At 41.0% G+C, this 19,428-nt stretch overlaps 2 protein-coding genes across 2 annotated transcripts; one reads left to right on the top strand and one right to left on the bottom strand.

The window, feature by feature from the left end:
- The first annotated feature begins 252 nt into the window (after positions 1-252).
- Positions 253-7,353, top strand: LOC129595360 (nucleolar MIF4G domain-containing protein 1-like). The gene is made up of 10 exons (XM_055492347.1): positions 253-722; positions 809-943; positions 1,032-1,170; positions 1,716-2,390; positions 2,969-3,097; positions 4,274-4,501; positions 4,598-4,691; positions 5,222-5,615; positions 6,106-6,270; positions 6,843-7,353. Exons 1-10 carry the CDS (start codon positions 513-515, stop codon positions 7,260-7,262), a joined length of 2,589 nt encoding a protein of 862 aa, XP_055348322.1. The 5' UTR covers positions 253-512; the 3' UTR covers positions 7,263-7,353.
- A 423-nt stretch (positions 7,354-7,776) lies between these two features.
- On the bottom strand, positions 7,777-19,423 carry LOC129595330 (phosphatase and actin regulator 1-like). Its single transcript, XM_055492301.1, has 13 exons — positions 18,907-19,423; positions 18,186-18,554; positions 13,317-13,408; positions 12,222-12,459; positions 12,043-12,146; positions 11,404-11,578; positions 11,193-11,312; positions 10,138-10,300; positions 9,334-9,389; positions 9,056-9,111; positions 8,850-8,987; positions 8,378-8,454; positions 7,777-8,311 (listed from the first exon to the last, which is right to left on the bottom strand). The coding sequence occupies exons 1-13, from the start codon at positions 18,974-18,976 to the stop codon at positions 8,296-8,298; spliced, it is 1,674 nt and encodes a 557-aa protein (XP_055348276.1). The 5' UTR covers positions 18,977-19,423; the 3' UTR covers positions 7,777-8,295.
- Between the last annotated feature and the right edge of the window lie 5 nt (positions 19,424-19,428).

Genomic DNA, 19,428 nt, shown 5'->3' with positions numbered 1-19,428 from the left:
GCGTAGCGAGCAGAGGTTACTGCGCAAGGTAAGAAATATAAGCCAGACCTATTGCGTTCGTCATTTCCTTTGGTCTAGCCTTTGATTTTTTGTACGAATAAACTTTATTCACGAATCTAATAATTAAAATTAATATTTAATAAGCCTGGGTTTTTTAACCCAATTATTACATTTACAACAATTTTAGAATTGTGGGCAGCAAATATATAATGTTTTGTATTTCACGACCGGTAAATCTTCGACACGCCCCGCCTTCGTTCTTCTCTTGCGACATCACAGTGATCACACATCCAGGTGATCAAACTTTACAGCACGGCTACTTCTGATTTTGATTTTGAACTAACCATGGTAAATTTCTTAAACCGTAGAACTAAAAACTGTAAAAAAACTGTTTATCGTGAATTACCGTGGATCGGAACAGACAATCCGTCTAATTGCCAGTTGTTTAGCTGTGTGCGAATTGCGATGCGTTCTGAATGAGAAGCATTTCTTAAAATTCCGTTTCCTTCGCCATGCCGAAAAATCTCCGCCGTTTCGCGGGCCGTAATCCGAAGATATCCCATGTCGAAGATGCGATGCACACTGCGGACGATAGCGATCGCGAGACCGAACAGGATGCCCCACGCATCGCAGCGCCTCGACAAATGTCCAGGAAACAGCAGCGTAAAGTCGATCGTAAAATGAAGAAGGCCAAGAAGAATGCGTGGTATACGCACCAAACGGTAAAATTTTGAAAATCGCTGTTGATGGACGACTGGGTTCCTTACATTGCGTTCCTGCATCGAAAAATTGTTTTTGTTTTCGACAGGCGGATGAGCCCGTACCAAAGAAACAGCAGCGAAACCCCGATAAACAACCGGAACGGAAGGCCGTCAAGCGTAAAGCTCCCGATGATGCTGATGACGTTGTGGAGAAACGAAAAGCGCAAGCCAAACAACGAAAGGTGCGGAAAACAACAATCTGATTTTTTTCTCGGATTAGTGTGATATTTTTTTGGTTGTGTGTTATTCACAATATGTTTCTAAATTTAGCATGAACAGATGGTGGAGAAGCTGAAAGAAGACAACGAGAAGGAGGATAAACTGCTGAAGCAGTTGGAGAAGAAGCTGGGCTTGAAAAAACGCAAGTCGAAAGCGTTGCCGACTTCGTTCGCTGATGAGGGACTTGATTGTAAGCCAAACTGTAAAATAGAACAATTTTGCAGCTGTTTTTAACATGTATTATTTTAAGATATACTTCCAGGATATAATTTAAAAATTTTTAAATGTAATTAATAAATTAAATTAAAATGTTTAAAAAATTAATAGGCAAATTTCATTATTTAATTAAATTCTTAACATTAGGTTAATTTATATTTCTGAGAAATCAAATTTCTGTAAAAATAAATTTCTGAAATTTAAATAGTATAAATTTTCAATATAAACGCTGGTGCACCATTAAATAGTGGTTGCTTTTTGAATTTTTACTGTGCCATTTTGCCATTCATGTGTGAAGGAAACTGATAAGTCGGAATATGGTGATGTTGTAGTACGATGGCGTTTTGGTAGTATCCTAAAAATGCGATATTAACATATGTCAAATCATCCCTGCCGCAATCATATTAAATTTTTTCCCCATTTTAATTTTGAGGCCGCAATTCTAGAGTACCCAGTAGGTGGTTTGATTGGTTTGCTATTATTCGCTATAAGTAATTGATAATTTTACGCGTTTTGTAGACTTGCTGGAAGTGTTGGAGAATCCGAAAAGCGAGATGGAACTGGAAGCACCGGAAGGCGATGACTCCGAGGCAGAATTTCCACATGACCAGCTGTTGGGCAACGACGACGATGATGAGGATGAGGCTCCATTAGAAATCCCTTCGAACAAGGCCTCCACCCAGAATCCCAAAGGAATCTTGAAAAAACCGAAATCTCTCCATCCCGTCGCGGAGACTATCTTGGAAAATTTTGAAGACAGTGATTCTGCTGACATATTCAGCAATGCCGACGAAGGTGACAAGCACGATGATGATGAAGACGAAGAATTCGATGACGACGGCGACGGTGATCTTGACGGTGCAGACGAAGAATTTGATGAGGATGGTGGGGAATATTCCAGTGACAACGACAAAACTGCGGAAGGTGCAGTGGAAAATAGCGATGAAAAGGATGGAGATGGAACATGGGAGGATATTTACGGGCGCTTTCGGGATAAACAAGGCAATGTTATAACGGAGAAGGCCGTGGGGAAGTACATCCCGCCGGGATTGAAAGCGGCGGCTAGCGGTGATGACGGGAAGATGGAGCGGCTGACCAAACAGTTGAAGGGCCTGCTCAACCGTTTAACCGAAGCGAATATGGCTAATATAGTGGCGCAGGTGGAAACGCTCTTCACGACGTACAGCCGGCATGGTAAGAAATCTTGCGTTGTTGACGCTTTTTGTGGAAAGGTTCAGCTGTTTCACTTCTGCGTAATGCTTTCGATTGCTTAAACGCCCGAAATTTTTCTCAGATAGAATTTGAGAAACAGTCGATATTGCTTCTAGATTTTGTTTGGTTTAATCGTCGTTTATATTTTCACCAGTTTTCTAAAGTTTAAGATGAATGGTGCTTTTTGCGTTCCGGTCAAAAATAGACCCTTCCCGAGAAATAATATTTCACACGAGTGCTTCACAACCGATTTAAATTCGATTTTTTTTCACTGACCTGTATTGCATGGGGAGAATTTGTTGCATTAAGGGTTTATGCATCGTGAAGAAACGTAGAAGAACGGCAACTTAGCAATCTCGTCCTATTGGTATAGGTGCCTATGCAGAGTTGCGCGCATTAGATTCTCAAGTTTGTGCCAGAGAATTTTGTGCGCCACTATTAGAAAGAATTAATTTTTTTCTAAGAAATTTAGGTTTTAAAATGGCGCTGTCTTCTTGCGATATTATAACATCAGTGCGATTTCTGGGTTTGAGAGATCTGTTTTAAATTTTATGTTACAGAAATGAATTCCACATTGGTCAAACTCGTTCTCAGCAGTTGCGTGCAGTCCAGCCTGATGCCAAAGCGGTTGGGACTGGAGTACGGGATGTTTCTCGGATTGCTGTATCAGAATGTAGGCCAAGAAACCGGTAAGTTAATTTTATAATAAGGGTACCCTTATAGGCACCCCCTAAAACCCCCGTATATTATAGGCACCCCTTTTCGCACCCCGTTTATTGTAGGCACCCTTTTTAGCTAAAACGATATATAATAGATTCAGTGTTGTTAGGTAATAATGCAGCTTTATTCAGATAATAAATTAATTTTTTCCAGTAATTTTTTGCAATACGTAACTTCTCTAGCACGAGTTAAGTATGTACATCAGGCTTTCCAGTCGATAATAGGATGATTCGGCAAATCAGCTGGCCTAGAGCGAATTTGTATTGCCCCTTTTTGGTGACCATAAGGTCATCTTTCTCGTTGGTCAGATCATTTATTGGCTTCCTTCCAAGCCGTTATCACCTTGTGATTTTCTCAGCTTGTAATACTATTGAGCCGCGACTTTTGTGAATACGATGTTCGCGGGCGATACTACACCGAACACAGATCATTTCAGCAATGTAGGAAAAAACAATCAGGCCGCACTGATTGGACCCCGGCAACAGAAACTCGACAATTGGAAATACTACAGCGACCCGCTTGTGTTCGCCACCGTATAGCATGGATAGGTGCAGTTGGACATGCGGCGACACCGGAGCACTTCAGTCTTCCGGTGTTAGACAGCACCACAATCACGAAAGCGCTGGGAACTTTCACATGTATATTCGTTTAAAAGGTGATTAACGATTCCCTCAAACGGACCTTCACCACGATTCACTTCTTCCATTTCCATTTCTCGTTCTACATTATTTTCATCGGACGTGGCCGCAAATGCTGGCTGCAAGCTTGATGCGAGCTGGGCATTGGTTTCGTCGGATTATAAAGTGTACCATACGAGCCCCAGAGCCGTTATTTTCGTTTTCTCTATAGTGCACGCAACTTTGTAAAACTTTTTTAAACTTAAGGGTTGGCTCCAGAGCTTTAACATCTAGTAGTCTGCACTATGCACGATATTAATCAAAAATGGGTGCCTACAATAAACGGGGTGCGAAAAGGGGTGCCTATAATAAACGGGGGTTTTAGGGGGTGCCTATAACGGTTTCCTTATAATAAACACCATGGGATTCGAAACTTTGTGGGGCGCACATGAGCAGTAAATTTTAATAATTATACGATGTGAAATTTAAATCGGAAATTTCCATTACGACGGGATATTCTTTCCTTAGGTGCTTTCTTCGTTGAGCAGTTGTTGTGCGCTTACGACGAACTCGTGGCTGCCAACGCACATCAGTCGGTGGATGAATTTGATAAGCGACTGGACAATGTGGTTGTGTTATGGTGCCATTTGTTCAATTTCAAAATTGTCCATTCAGCTATGATATTCGATTTACTGGAGGAGTTCACCGCTCGTTTCGAGGAGAAAGATATCGACATGATTCTGATTATACTGCGTGGTAAGTTTTTTTCGTTTCTCTTTCGTGAACAATGCCGTTGGGAATGAATTGATACGAATATTTGACTATGATTTCTTGTTCTGGATTCTTCTGCAGAAGTTGGATTTTCTCTGCGGAAAGCGGATCCGGCTGCGTTGAAGGATTCTTTGGCTACAATTCAATTAAAAGCCAACGAAATGTTAAACCAAAAGTGAGGAAAGTTTTAGAATAATGGCGACTTTTAATAACAGAATTTTACGGCAGTCAACATTTACGTACCGATATAACACTGCAGAGCAGAAGCTACGTACAGAGTTTAAACATCAATATATTGTAGTATAGTGGCTTTGGGTATACGCATCACGGTGATTATGCAAGCTGCACTTAATCAATTCCGTCTTCCACGGATATTAAGTGGATAAATTTTTTTTGGCTAATTTACAGATATATTCATTGTTTCAAATAGCTGTAGGCTTGGTTTTTCTTATTATTCTCATTTCCGTCATGCAGGAAGGTTGATTTAAGTGGCACAACATTTCCTGTTTCGTTACTTTAACGATTTATTTAGCGATTCACTTCTTGGAGTTTCGGCCGTAAAGGTCAATGTACATTTCCGAAGCTCATGTTTGACTTTCGTATGAATTGCAGTTTTAAACTATCCGTTAATACTAAACCCTTCCATACGTAATTTTCAGAATAAGTGCTGAAATCGGTGATTCACGCATTCGTGGTGCCTTGCAGACGAACTGCCGGTTCCCGTTTGACGTTCATGTTGGACATCCTGACGGCCATCCGCAACAACAACATGCGCAAAATCCCCAATTACGACCCCTCGGAACTGGAGCACCTGTCCAAGGTGTACCGGGCATTACTGCGGAAAGGACAAGCGGTGGAAGCCGAACTGAAGATCTCCTTGAATGATCTGCGTTCCGCCAAGGATCGCGGCAAATGGTGGGTGGTGGGGGCGGCCTGGCAGCAGCCGGAGCTGGCGCCCATGGAGAAGCGGACCGTGGGCAGTGATCCGGTGTCGCTGGCCGTGGGAACGGCCAGTGCGCGGCTGCTGGAATTGGCCAGCAAGCAGCGCATGAATACGGATGTGCGGAAGGCGATATTCTGCGCGATCATGGGTGCTGAGGTGAGCTTTTGAAAAACGGTTTTCTGCACAGGTTATTTATCAAACCGGAACGACAGGGGAACGCGTTTTATTTCATGATCTGTTTTGTTAAGAAATCGCTATTAGTTGGTTGAGGTTCTGTTTTCCCTGCTGGCATTTTTATTTAAAACATTTTTCTTAATAATTTATGATTTTGAATGCATGAGTGTCTCCATTTTATTTCTGAGAATGAATATATTCATTTCTGATACAGTGTACTTTTTTAATAACAGCAGTCGACCAAACCGGGTGTTTATATTGTGTCGTAGTTGAGTGGCACTTCAGTTTCCGGCTGTTATCATCAGTATTAAAGTAAAGGTGTCAGGATTAGTGCAGTAATTCCGTAAAACATTGTGGGATTGTAGAAAATTTTTAATAATTTGTGTTATTCTGTCTATATTTTTGTTCATAGTTTTTGATATTCATTTGTGTTGCGTAGCAGAAACACTGGTAAAATTTCATTTCTCTGCAGGACTTTAGCGACGCATTTGAGCGCATCGTGAAACTGAATTTAAAAAGCGCCCAGGAAGCCGAAGTTATTCACGTTTTAATCCACTGCATTCTCAATGAAAAACACTTTAATCCGTACTATGCCTTTGTGATGGACAAATTCTGTGGATCACATCGTACCTTCCAGGTGAGTGTCGTCGGCAAAAGTGTCTTTATTATTCTGACTGGACGGTTGTCTTTTTACTGCTGTTAGTTAAACAAAAATTTCGAAAACAAGCGCACGTAAATGTGTTAAAAGGCTGCTTAATCGTGAATTGAGGGAGCTGAAGATTTAATTTACAACGTTTTGCGAATTTGTGTCTAATCATATTTTGTTTTAAAAAATGTTTACGGCACTTACGTGCGCGAAGTCGAACCAAACACTCGCATTTATAGACTATTGCCTTGCTGTTTGCAAGGGTTTGAACCATCTCAGCGGCTGTGATGTGTTTCGTAGATGAATGGCATTTGAATTGTTAAAGTTACAATTGGGTGATCTCATAATTATCATGAGAATGGAAAACTGTACAACGCGGTCTCAGAAAACTTTTGTAGCAATACTTGTGTTTTTTTATAAGCTTAAATTTAATCTACATTAACAGACGATGGATGAAAGTTTAAATAAATATGAAGTGATTTATTTCATTTTATTTTTTAAATTTTAAAATAAACGAAAAAAAGAGCTGGAATTTGGCCCCACTGACGACGTTTATTTTTCAGCGTCAGCTGTTATTTGCTCTGTGGGACAAAATCCGTGATCTGGCTACACTGAACCCATCCCAACAGAAAAATTTGGCCCAACTTTTGGCGCACGGACTGACCCAACGGACACTGCCCATCACGGTGCTGAAGAAGACCAATTTTGCCGATATGAATGCCGCCCTGGTGGAGTTATTGCGTACTGTCTTGGCGACGCTGCTTTTATCGCCATCCGAAAAAGATATGACGGACATTTTCTCCACATTGGCAGAGAAAAAGTACAAAGTGATGCGGGAAAGCTTGCGCTTGTTTATGCGGCATTTTATGGTTAGAAACGCGAGGAAAATCTTGGTCGATAAGCTGGCCAAGTTTTCCAAAGAGGACTTGATGAAGCGGATTGATTTGGCTGAGAAAGCTTTACTGGGTACCAATAAGTTGTGATAATTGTTGTTTGTGTTGTGAAAAATGTACTGGCTAGTTCGGAATTTATCTGGATAAAATTGGAGAGCTTGTTAATTACTTTGCGACACCGTGTAAATTTATCGCGTTTTCGCCGTCGACCAAATTGTCGGCACGAGTACTTACGAGTATTATGCGTCATAACAGAAAATCCTAAACCGTTTCAACTTTATAAAAAACGTAAAAACCGACCCCAGCAGAAGTGCGTAAATTCGTGACTTTTGTAGTATATGCACACGGTTTATTCTTATGCAGGGAATATATCTGTTCCAGTATTCGGTTTTTTTTAAGAATGAATACTTACTAGAACAGTCAACCACATACTCATGTGTGTTGTCAACTTATTGTTGCTTTCCAAACCGTCAGTAATGAGAAACATCGTAGACGAGTGGCATTTTCAGAGAACGACCGTGACTACATGAATTGTATTCAAGCAGAAATTAAATTACGAACTTAGGGAGAACTTCTCAGTTCAGAAAGGGAAAAACACTCCGGAAACTGTATAATCTTTTTATTTCAGTTTGCACACCAACCCGGAAAACTAACCACAGCGCCGCTTATAAAGCGCCGAGCCCAAGCACAAAGCCATGAGACAGAGAATAACTTAAAACTCACTAAAAATACAGCGTAAAAACCGCTCTGTCCCACTGTCAACACACATTATACCTTCCCCATCGCAGTATGGCCAAAAAATACTCCGAAGAATCGAAAACAGCATTTGCCAAGCTTCAGAAAAAAACCACAACGTTCCTCACAGTGCATCGTTGTCGGGGCAATGGCGCGTCTTTGAAAAGAAGGCCAAGTGTCTAATTCGTCGAAACTACAGGACACAGAGACCGAAAGATAAAAACTCTGGAATAATAAAAAAAAAACTCTGCATTGACACTCTTCAAAAAAACTGAAGAAAAACAAAAAATACAGCGAAAAAACGTGTCGCTGTTCGGCTCGATTCACACAGTCGGTCGTTGGATGCTCCGAACGGATGGACACATCGGTCCGTTCAGTGCCGACAATATTACGGACGATGAAATCTATAAAAGGATTAAATTCGTTTTATTAAATTCAACATTACCGAAGTCTTCGTTTGCGCGTGTTACCTCGTATACTGCCGGCTTGATTCGTGGACTTCCATTTCGGCTTTCTTGTAATCGTTTAGCTCTTTCCGAATGGCAGCCTAAAAAATACCATAATAAAAAATACTGTAACAAAAATTTCTATGATGTAAATTTTAAAAAAAGACGCAACCATTAGAATTCCGTTATCTTGGCGGCTATTGCCCATATAAAATTAGAATTCCTTGTTTACCGAAGAAAATGATGGAAAGGTAATTGTCGAAATTTCGACGATAACGAATAAAAATGCCGAATCGATCACAAATCGTTAGAAACAATGCTAGAAAACAGACCCTAAAATTGTTGGAACTTCGACAATAATAAATTAGTCATACAAAATTGCTGGAAGAAGCTGTAGCCGAAATCGCTGAAAAAAACATTTCGAAAAAAGACCAACAAATCGCTGACACGTTGACATGAATTAACGTTGCAGGAAAATGCCGGATCATGTGGATACCTTATCTTTGGGCGTCAATCGGGTCCAGGGCTTATCAGCGCGCCGATCCCACTCATCGACCTGATTGACTTCCACGTAGTCATTAAAACGAATGATCTTGAGCTCCTTGAGTTCCTCAATCGTCGGACGGAAGCTCAACTGCCAACAATCAATAAAACAATATCACACACACAGCTCCCCTTTGGCCCCACTACACAGCCACGCACTTTACGCATCAACTGGTTCTGGCGCTCCTTCATATCTATCGGCTGCTCGGCTTCATCTGCAATACACACACCAACGCACCCTTAAATTTATTTGCATTTTCGCCGAAAAAAGAAATCCACATTCTACCACAAAATTCCTAAAAGCGGACATTTTCAACCGTTTACAGGAACACTTAAAAAATCACAGTACAAAATGTTGTTGATTTATCGTTTTTGAATGAGTTACAAGCGAATCTGGCGTGCAGTGGCTCGCGTTAATGATGATAAATGTAACGAACCTTTGATAATGTTGCGCTGTGTTAGCTCTTCCAGGGTCGGTCGGAGACTCAGCCGGCTACAAAGATGACATAATACATTGCGTTTAACGATCACATTGCGATTTAGTCTGATTGTCAGTGCCTAATAAAAAACGCTTCACAGCAATACGATCATTAAAAGTCCAAGCGAAGTGATCTTCACTAACAAACAAAACCTTCCTTCAGTTTTTTAACAAAAATGCTTTTAAATTTTCAAAAAACAGACAACCAATAACAAAACACCCAATAAGAAGACCATAAACGTCCATAATTACAATTACAAAAAAAACATCGTCATTATTTGATAATTTGACACAGAATTTTCAGCAATTTCAGTAATTATTTTCAGCAATTTTTCGTATTTCAACAACGATAATTTTCAGAGTCACTTATTTTTTAATTCTGAGATTTTTTAGTTTGGTTTTTAAAAACAACAATTTTATTTAATTTACAAAAAGTCAGACAACTAACGGAGTAGATAAATAAGGCAAAACAAAGGTCACTAAAGCACCAAAGCGTTCCCATAATAATTAACACGAAATGTTTCATAACTCAGCATGAGAATTTTCCAACTCGAAAAGCTATGATTTGGAGAAGCCCTTTATTTTTCTATCACTATAGACGAGGTAGAAATCGATGACCTTATCATTGACCTCAACGATATATTCGTTTTAAGCGTTTATCCAATATTTCTAATCCCGTTACTAAAGCGCGTTGCAAATGAGACCGGAAAAGGAGGGATACACAGCTGTGCGCGAAGCAGAAATCAATGCGCAGCTAAATTACCGTTGCAATCGATTGCCAATTTCGCTAATCTCGTGTTTGCGATCCTCATCCGGCACCACTTCCCGGCCCACTCGGACTTCGCTGAGTCGGCGACCGGTGCGTTTGGCTTCCAGATGGATGGCCAGGGAATCCTTCCGTATCACACGCCGACTTAATCCGCTGCCTAAAACACACACACAACGGTATACAGCCAATCCCGGGATTATCCCCGTCCACCCATAAGCGTCACTAAATACTGACTTTCCATCACGCAACTGAGCCCTGCCCGCAGCATACTGCAAGATTTTATCCCAGCCCAAATATCCACATTTAAAAAGAAGATTTCAGCTAAAAAAATATGTAACAAAATAATGACAGCAGTATCAATTAAAAAACGTAGCTTAATCCAATTCAAAATCACATTTAGGGCGCCGTGAAAGATGTACACGAAATTAAACCGCAAACAGCCACAACACCACGAATGTACTAGCATGAATGAAGTACAAGCATTTAAACCGGGAAATTTTTGACTTTGAAAATCAACAGTAAAAACCTGTGCGTAACAATCTCAGTTCTTAATCTCTCTGCAACGAGGACAAAATATTCCTGACAAGCCAAGTGTACAACCGGAGCAACGAAGAATTTAATTTTCAAAATATGAAAATACTGTTCATCTAAAATGCAAAAAATATTATGAGAGCTCTGCTTTGGTGTACAACAACTTAACGAATATGGTTAATAAAAAAGGCAAAAAAATATTATGATCGCTTTTCTTTATTAATCATTATCGAGACTTTACTGATGCTGCCTCCCAAATTGCTCGAAAACGTTCGCCAGTACGCAGCCACACCACTACAAAGACAGTTACACACCCGGGATGCTAAATACAAATCTTGAAATTTAGGAAATTCAACAGCAAAAACCTGTGCGTAACTGCGGCATTTATTATAAATGCCACAATTATCTCGCTGTAAAAAAGGCGAACTATTCCCGACACGCAGAGTGCACTCCCCAGAGCGCAGCAATAATAAACCCCCTTTCAGTGCTCTACAGACTACACATCCCCACGCACTCACCGGTCTCCGACTCACTATCCGATTCATCAAAACTGTCATGCGACTCATCACTCTCCATTTCCTCATCGCCGGCCGGCGTCTCCACCACCAGCGGGACCGTGGTGTGATGGAGGAAGTGTTCTACAACGCAGACACACACACGCAGTCAAGAAACAGTCATCGAAAGCCCCCCGGGAGGAGCAGTCAATGCCAATCTGATTGCTCTGCGTACCGGACGAATTGTTCCGGCCACTGCCGGTTCCCTCGCTCCCACCGGCAGTCGACAGCGGAAGGGAGCGTGGCGGAGTGAAGGTCAGCGGGGATGTGTTCACCGGCGCCTCACCGCTGACGCCTACGCGGCGCCGCGTGGCGGTGGGCTTGGAGGCCGGGCTGTCACCGTGCGTCTCCTAGAATTCCGAACCAGTCAACATGAATAAATTATGTCCTAGATGTTTACGACTTTACACGAGTCAGCGCTGAAAAAAATCTTTAATTAGAAATAGCCGCAATGATTTAAAATTTAAATTTTAAAAGTTTCATGGTTTCACAACCATTTAAATCAGGAAATAATCAGCAATAAAAGTTTCGTAACGCCAAAATATTCTAGAACTAAAATTGGAAAAAATGTGCATGTACTGTAATTTATGCGACCGCTGCTGTAGCAGGTTATCCAACCAATGAAAAATTGAATGCATATCCTTATGCGTGCGAAATGGTTAAAAACGGTTATGAGCTAAAGAAACGAAACAAAAACTAATTCAAATGCTCAAGATGAAGACTAAACTTTTTTCACTTCAAGAGATCTGATTAACAGTTTTCTACTCCATAGTTTACTGAATAAATATTGGAGCATTCCACAAACGTTACTGACTTGTGCAGTTGGTTGTGCATGTACAAGTTGCTGCTCATGGATCACAGGCGGACTGGCGGCGACTGTCGTAACGACATGCGTGGTATTGGTGAAGAGGGCATGGCCTAATCCCCAACAACAATAACAACACACATCAAACATTACATCACACAACGCAGAGAGCGAGGAAGAGAACGCACCGGGCTGCTTAAGAGATCCAATACTGGGCGATCCGTTGCGGTCCGGGATATGGCTGGTGATACTCTGCTGCACCAGCGTCACCGTCTTGCTCTTCAACGTCGTGCCCTTGGGCGACTCGTCGGGATGAATCTGTACAAGATGACCGGAAGCCGTGGCGGAAGCGGATGTGGAGGGAGAGGGACAGGAGGTCGTGCTGGCGCCGGTGCCAGTCAGGCCGGAACGGGGAATCGATAGGGGCTGCAGAAAAAACAACCACAATCATATAAAAAATTCAACAAGATTGTGCATCCTTATTATAAGATTTCCTAGGCCCTTTCGTTTTATTCACTATCTAATTTATCTACTTTCTCTGGAAGTGTTATATACAGAGTATGTACTTCTGTATGTACTACGACTTTTTATCAGCAGTGGCATTAAGGTTCCGATCACCATATGCATAAAATTAGAAAGTCCTAAAGAAACAAATCTACGCTTTTTCTTTTTTTCTTTTTATCTACGCTTTTTCCAATCCCTTCGATCTTCTCAAAATTATAACTATGTTCTTGTATTTCTTTTAAACTCGAACAGTTTCTAATTGCACTGATAAAATTTTAATTTTTCAAACAGATGTATTTTCCGTTTTTCCTTGATTTTTCTGTTTCATTTACGTAGAATAAAAACAAATACAAAAAAATTACCATCAATGTGGTGTCTATTATTTTATTTAGTGTCTACCTGCGCTGGCTTATAAGAATGCCAACTGGCTATTGCAGAATAAAAGGAAAAATAAAAATAAACCACGTAATAAATGAATAAAAAAGAAAGAACAAAACTCTCCAATATTTAGAGCAGCTTTCAGGGATCATTCGAATTCTGCAAGGCACGGACGGACGTGTCTCAGTTTTATTTGACGTCAGTGTACTCGTCTCAAGGAGACGTTATTAAATTCCCGTCAAAATTCCATTGATAAACCCGGCCGGATATGTGCTAAAATGTATTTCCTGTTGGAGCAAAAACCACGCCATATTTCCGGGCCAGACAATACAAAAGAGAGCCATTTGAACGGCGTGGTGAACGGCCGTAAAGGAGTTTCATATTCTGGTATTCTACTGTACCTGTGAGCGGAGGAGAGAATCAGGGGAGGTCAGTCTCGTTGAAGAGGAATTTTGAGCATTGGGAAGCGCATGACTATTATCAGGCACACCTTCTGTTCCCGGGAATGGCCAAGGCAACAACAAAGGACAACAAAAACACGCCGTTAACAATTCAATTACGTTGTTGATGTGCTACTCTACATTTCACCGTACATCGTACTGGCACTGGCGTTTACATTTAACACGCACCGCCTTTAAAAGCAATTTCATATCATGTGACTAGAGGGTTATTCGATACGCTACGGCAGTCTCAGAGAATTTCGCTTCTCGCCAAAAACAGCTCGTCAGGTATTTTTCATTTATTCAGATTTGGCTACTTCTCATCACGTGACTGCGTTTAAAGAAAACTCTATAACAAGCCGCAAAGTAAACATAAATTTTGCGCAAATCGATAAAGAAGCCGTGTTAAAAACTTCATACCAAATAAATCAACCATTTTAATTCGTACGTGTACGCAAGCGTATCAATGCGGCAAATAATTTAAACACTTCGCATCAAGATAACGCCGCTAATAAAAAAAATTTTTCAAATTTGGCTTTACGATACAGTAACAAACTGAAATAATCATTGTACAATACATTGCAACAAATACTTCCATTAACTATACAAGTATACACCAATTCATTTGCCGCTTGTCGTCAAGTTTAACTTTTCGATACACAGAGCCATAAACAAACAATTATTACAAAATATAAATTGAATTATAAAGAAGTCGGAAGTATAAAAGGACATTATGGTCCCATTGACACTGGGACCATGCTGAATGTCAAGTCGAAATATCTACGCTGACTACACATGCTGCAGTGCTCCCGGCGCGTTCGCGACACGAATCAATTTTGACAAGACATCATAAAAACTTTCCAGCAGGGTAATTTACTTCGTTCTGACGCATAAAAACAACGGACAACGCATCGTGAAAGCTTTTTCCCTCAAATAAAACCGGAAGCGCCACAAATAATATTACCGAAAAGCCGGTCCGTCATTTATCCAGCCAAAACAGAAAAAACTTAGCACTTTCGCAGGAAAATTTGTTAGCAGTTGTCTTAACAATAATTTATATCCGGCTCTTAAATCAATCAGTAATATCAGGATAAAAATTTGTCAGTTCGTACTTATCAACAACGTTTACCACTGATTTTTTCGCACTACCAAGAAATGACTTAATTACGTTTGCCATTTATGCCGCAAACCACATCAGATAATTTCATATTATCATTGCACTATTCGCACGGATTTTTTAAATATGAAAAACAAAACATAACTTCACTCCTGTTCCAGCTGCTTCAACTTTTCCAGTATGTGATTACCAAAACTACGCTTTGGTAAATAGCTGATATTTTCACCAAAACTCTCAAACTAACATCTTTTCCTTTTGCAACTTTTGCAAAAAAAATCGTTTATAATTTCTAATTCCTGTACGTTTCTTAAAATAAATACATATGCATGGTGAGACCTTCAAGGACATCAAACTGCAAGACCCGGCAGATGAACTGAAAAGCCGCGCGAAATGCAATACGGAGGACATTATCGGTCACGCGAGCAGCGATGGAGATTCGTCAGGCGACGGAAGAAGCGCCACAAGATACACAGGCACTCCTTGTTGGCATCCGCGCCTGCACTGCGCACTTTAATTGCCTTGTAAATCTACCATCCCAGTGGCCATACACCCCAGCGGAAGTGCTAGTTGGGATGATGAAATAAACGGCCACTGCTGCTCGGATCAAACCGGCATCCTTCCCGTTTCCATTAAGACATGCCATAAAAGGCAAAAACCTTGCACAATTCCTGACAATACTTTACTGCGACATTACCACAATAATTACCAATTAGTCATACTACATTCATTTTCAGAAATCAACGCTAGACTGAGTTTATTCAAAGAAACAATTTCACTATTTTAAACGGTGCATTACAAACGTGACAGTAAGTACATTTCAAAGGGCCTTCAAAGAAAATAGCAGAACAATGCTAAACTGGCAAACTCCACATATAATTTATCGGCACGTGATTTTACAAGCAATGCAAAAAGGAGGAATTTAAATGCAAAATAAATTAATTAATTGAAATCAGTGAAATGCAAGCTCCAGCAATAAGCAATCTGTTTTTAACTAGCCTTAATTCCAAAAACCTTTGCATTTCCCGCGCTATTTTCGACCCTTTTTCAAATTTATGGGCACCGGTCGTAGTGCAAAGCTAATTTATTTAAACTCTATAACCGAACTTCATAAAAAAAATTAAAATACGTGTTAGAAATTTTAATCAATATATCAACAACATGTTGTTAATATCTCGCATTAATACAGCAGTTCAACAAAACCATTTTAAACATTTTTTTCAATGTTAATCATTTTTCACCGATAGTTTTTGCGATTACACTCCAATTAAAATCTTTAGTACGGCGATACAGACGCCACATCTCGATTAGCTCTTTTGCCTAGAGTGCCTTCCCGCGAAATACACATTAAAAGTGAAACCTCTTTAAAAATGTGCCCCGATAACTGCCATGCAGCGCGCTCTGTCCGCTGGGACCTGCCAGTGCACATTCTGGCTGATTGGCTCTTCATGGCCGTGAATCCCGCATACCAGCACGTTCATTTATGCCAGGCCGCGAGACGCTATTCAAATGCACTCCGCGACCGGCTCGCGCGCTTCATGGCCAATCAATTGTCCCATTTTTCCCTCGGCAAACGTCCGCATCGGATCGACTCTTCGTGTTGCCGTTCAGTGCCGGCGTTTTGATCTACACAGTGTCAAACTCCATTTCACGGCTCCACACAACCCGAGGAAAACTGTTGTTTTCCACAAAAATCGAATAACATTGGGATTAAATTTTTGCTACGGTTTCCCGGATCTCGGGTTTAATCTCCATTTTATTATCACGACAAAAAGCCGCATCAATGTCTAATTCCCATATTAGCTGCTATTTTCGTTTTTATTTCATGCGTAAAAAGAAAATATTTTTACCACAGGGTTTCTAATCCAAACTTTACAAAATATTCCATTGTTTTCTTTACGGTCACGCACTTGCGCCTGTACGATCAATAATGTCATCGTTAGGTTTTTGTGTTAGCTCTGATTTGTCCGTAATAAGCATTATACAAATAAATATACTCGTTAAAAGGTCGACAACCGTCGCGTGCGTGATAGTTTGCGCCTTGTAAATGATGCGCATGGAAGATATGAAACAGTTTATTAATAACCCCGCTATTCACTGGCTTACGTAAACAAGACATGCAGCAGCAAAAATCGTAGTACACTTCGTTACAAATGCGGTGACACCAAAACTTCACAGAAATGCAAAATGCCCACGGCATAATGCAGACAAATGTCAATTTACGCAAAAAGACCACCACGAAAACGACAACAATGTTGCGAACCGTTACGAAAATTATCGATGTAATTTTCGGATCTCCATTAACTTTTTGTGACGAATATTATCAAAACAATTTCAGACCCTTATTAATTAGTGAGTGCCGAAAATTCTGAAAATTCTCTGCGTCGAATAACTTTCCAACAAGCCAGACGAATAAAATATACAAATAAATTATCACTAAAACATTTTTTGAAATTATTTTAAAAAGCAACAAAGATTCTTCGAATGCGAAACTTTTGCAGCCAGGGTAATGATGCACAATGAAGAAGGAGAAATAAGTAGGAAAAAAGGACAATCAAGTGGAAGATGGTAGGGACTGATGAAAAGTGAGTAAATACATGAAGAGACATGTCATATTTGGTATGAACTGTCATTTCCGTTTACCCTTAGAATCAGCAGCGGAAATGGCGGGAGAGGAGAGAATGAGGCAAGATCGATGGAATCACTGGGATCGGCTCGACGAGGAAAAACCGGACAAGAAGCAGAGCGTATAGAAATACAGTTTGAGCGGCACGATTGGCGAGTCAATGTTAAATTAAACAAGCCCCCACCGACAGCAGCCGATAACGACGCGTGCACACAACAGACAGAGCTCTTCAACAAACAAGACACACAAACGCAAATCAATTACACACGCCGGATCAATGCAAGTTGAGATTAATTACTTTTTTTCTGCGTCACAAAACATTTTCCATTCAAGGATCTAATTCACACGACAAAGCTAAAACAAAATGCGTTCATAAAATCTACGGAAACTAAGAAATTTTGTAAAAATTCCGTATAAATTAATTTATCTATTTAGCGATAACTGAATTCACAGAGGGCCTGACAAAATTACATCCACGTTGACCCAAGTGATTCCAGTGCAAACAACAACTATACGAGATGAAGTCACGCGAAAGCCACAATAAAAATCCGCGATAAGATAGAACACAAATATTCCACGTTCCAAAAATTTGGAAGCGCCGTCATTAAAAACGGCTTTTTTAATCACACACAAATCCGTCACGATAATGCGGAGCACAGAGCTTTTCGCATAAAATATTCCAGACAAAAATTCATGCAAAACTTGCGCTCAATTAAGGATCCTGGAAACGTTTACGGTTCACGAGTTTACCGAAAACATTTCGAGCAAAACAATTTCGAAAATATCGCCATTAGAATTGATCACAAAAAAATCCGGCAGCGGTAATGCAACGCATAACGTTTCGCATTACAATATTCCTGACAAAAATCCCCATAAAAATAGTGATAAATTCAAACCCTAAAACGGTGGCGTTTGGAATTTCTACTATCTACCAAAAATATTTCGAGTAAACAACTTACAAGGCAGCCAACGCGTCGCCAATAATAACAGCAAATATTCCAATTAAATTCGAAAATCAACCCAGATTTCGCCAGTGCCAGCACAATAAATAAACCATAAAGAACCTTCGTAAATTCTGTCCTTTTCTTACCTATCACGCCATCGCCCGCAGCACCCGGGTTGGGCATCTCGCGGGGACTCTGCAGGGAGTGCACCACATCGACATCCTCCATTTCGGCGCTCTTCCGCTGATGGCCATCCCGTCTAGACTTGAGCCATTTCCAGGGGCGCAGCCAGCGACGGAAGCCCGTCAGGCGGGACGAGGAGGTCTTGGCCGTGGGCACCGCACTGTCCGACTGGGGGGAGGAGACGGCCGGGGGCGACTGCGGGTCCGAGGGGGAGGCGGCACTGTTACTGACCACCACCACCTCCGCCGAGCGGATCTGCACACTGGTCGTGCCGCTGCCCGTCTCCAGGGGTTCCAGTTTGCGACCGAAACTTATCGGCAGCGTACGCGAGCCTACACATCCATGCAATCAATAACACCCGATATTCTCCACTTTCCCAGGACGAAAAATCACTGTCCGATTATAATCGATAAAATTTCCAATGATTTCACCATATTATGCACCATAAATAAAAAAATTAAATTTTTAAAAATCACTCCGTAGAACGAATCGAGAGTCCCAAATATGACTATGATATTCTGATGTTTTTTTTTAAAAATCCAAACTTCATCAGATACTGTATGGACTGGAAAAGCAAAACTGTTAGAAATGTGGAGAAAAATGTGTATTTAGGAAAAAAATTTGAGGACAGTAGGGTACGCTGGGGAAAAGTAAAAACGACTGCGCGCCGTTCAGTTATCTTGCCTTTGGAAGTGGGTGCTCCATTGACGGAGAGCTTAAGCCGTTTGGTCATGTCGTCGATCCACATCAACATGCATACACGCGGGGGAGAGAGTTAGCAATAGGTCCGCCAGCAGCGTTCTCGTCGTATAATTCAGCCCAGAAAGCCAACCGAATGTTGCTGCTGGTGTGTGTCATATGCCAGCACAGTATGAGGCAAAAAATAACTGGGATGGAAAGACACGGCGCTGAAACATGATTAGCAGCATTATACCGACGCTTGTGCAGCCCAAGATCGGGGCGGTCTGCAGTGGGCAAAAATTAAAAAAGCAACGCAATTATGTCGTGGCGTGGCGGTTTTTTTTCGGCAGTGGCTGGAAAACTGGCAAATCAACTGTGGCGCTCAATCCAACCGCACCGCATAAGTTAAAGGGAAGTATAAAAAAACACACAGGCCTTCTTCTCTTGATCGGCAATTGAGCTGTTGCTCGGCTGTACACACTCACAACGGAAACACACTGCAGGCTGGGAAGAAAAAAGTCTGAA

The sequence above is a fragment of the Paramacrobiotus metropolitanus genome, unplaced genomic scaffold (assembly GCF_019649055.1).
Source record: "Paramacrobiotus metropolitanus isolate TYO unplaced genomic scaffold, Prichtersi_v1.0 Parri_scaffold0000077, whole genome shotgun sequence".
In the NCBI taxonomy this organism is placed as follows: Eukaryota; Metazoa; Tardigrada; class Eutardigrada; order Parachela; family Macrobiotidae; genus Paramacrobiotus; species Paramacrobiotus metropolitanus.
This window is presented reverse-complemented; position numbering and strand designations above follow the sequence as displayed.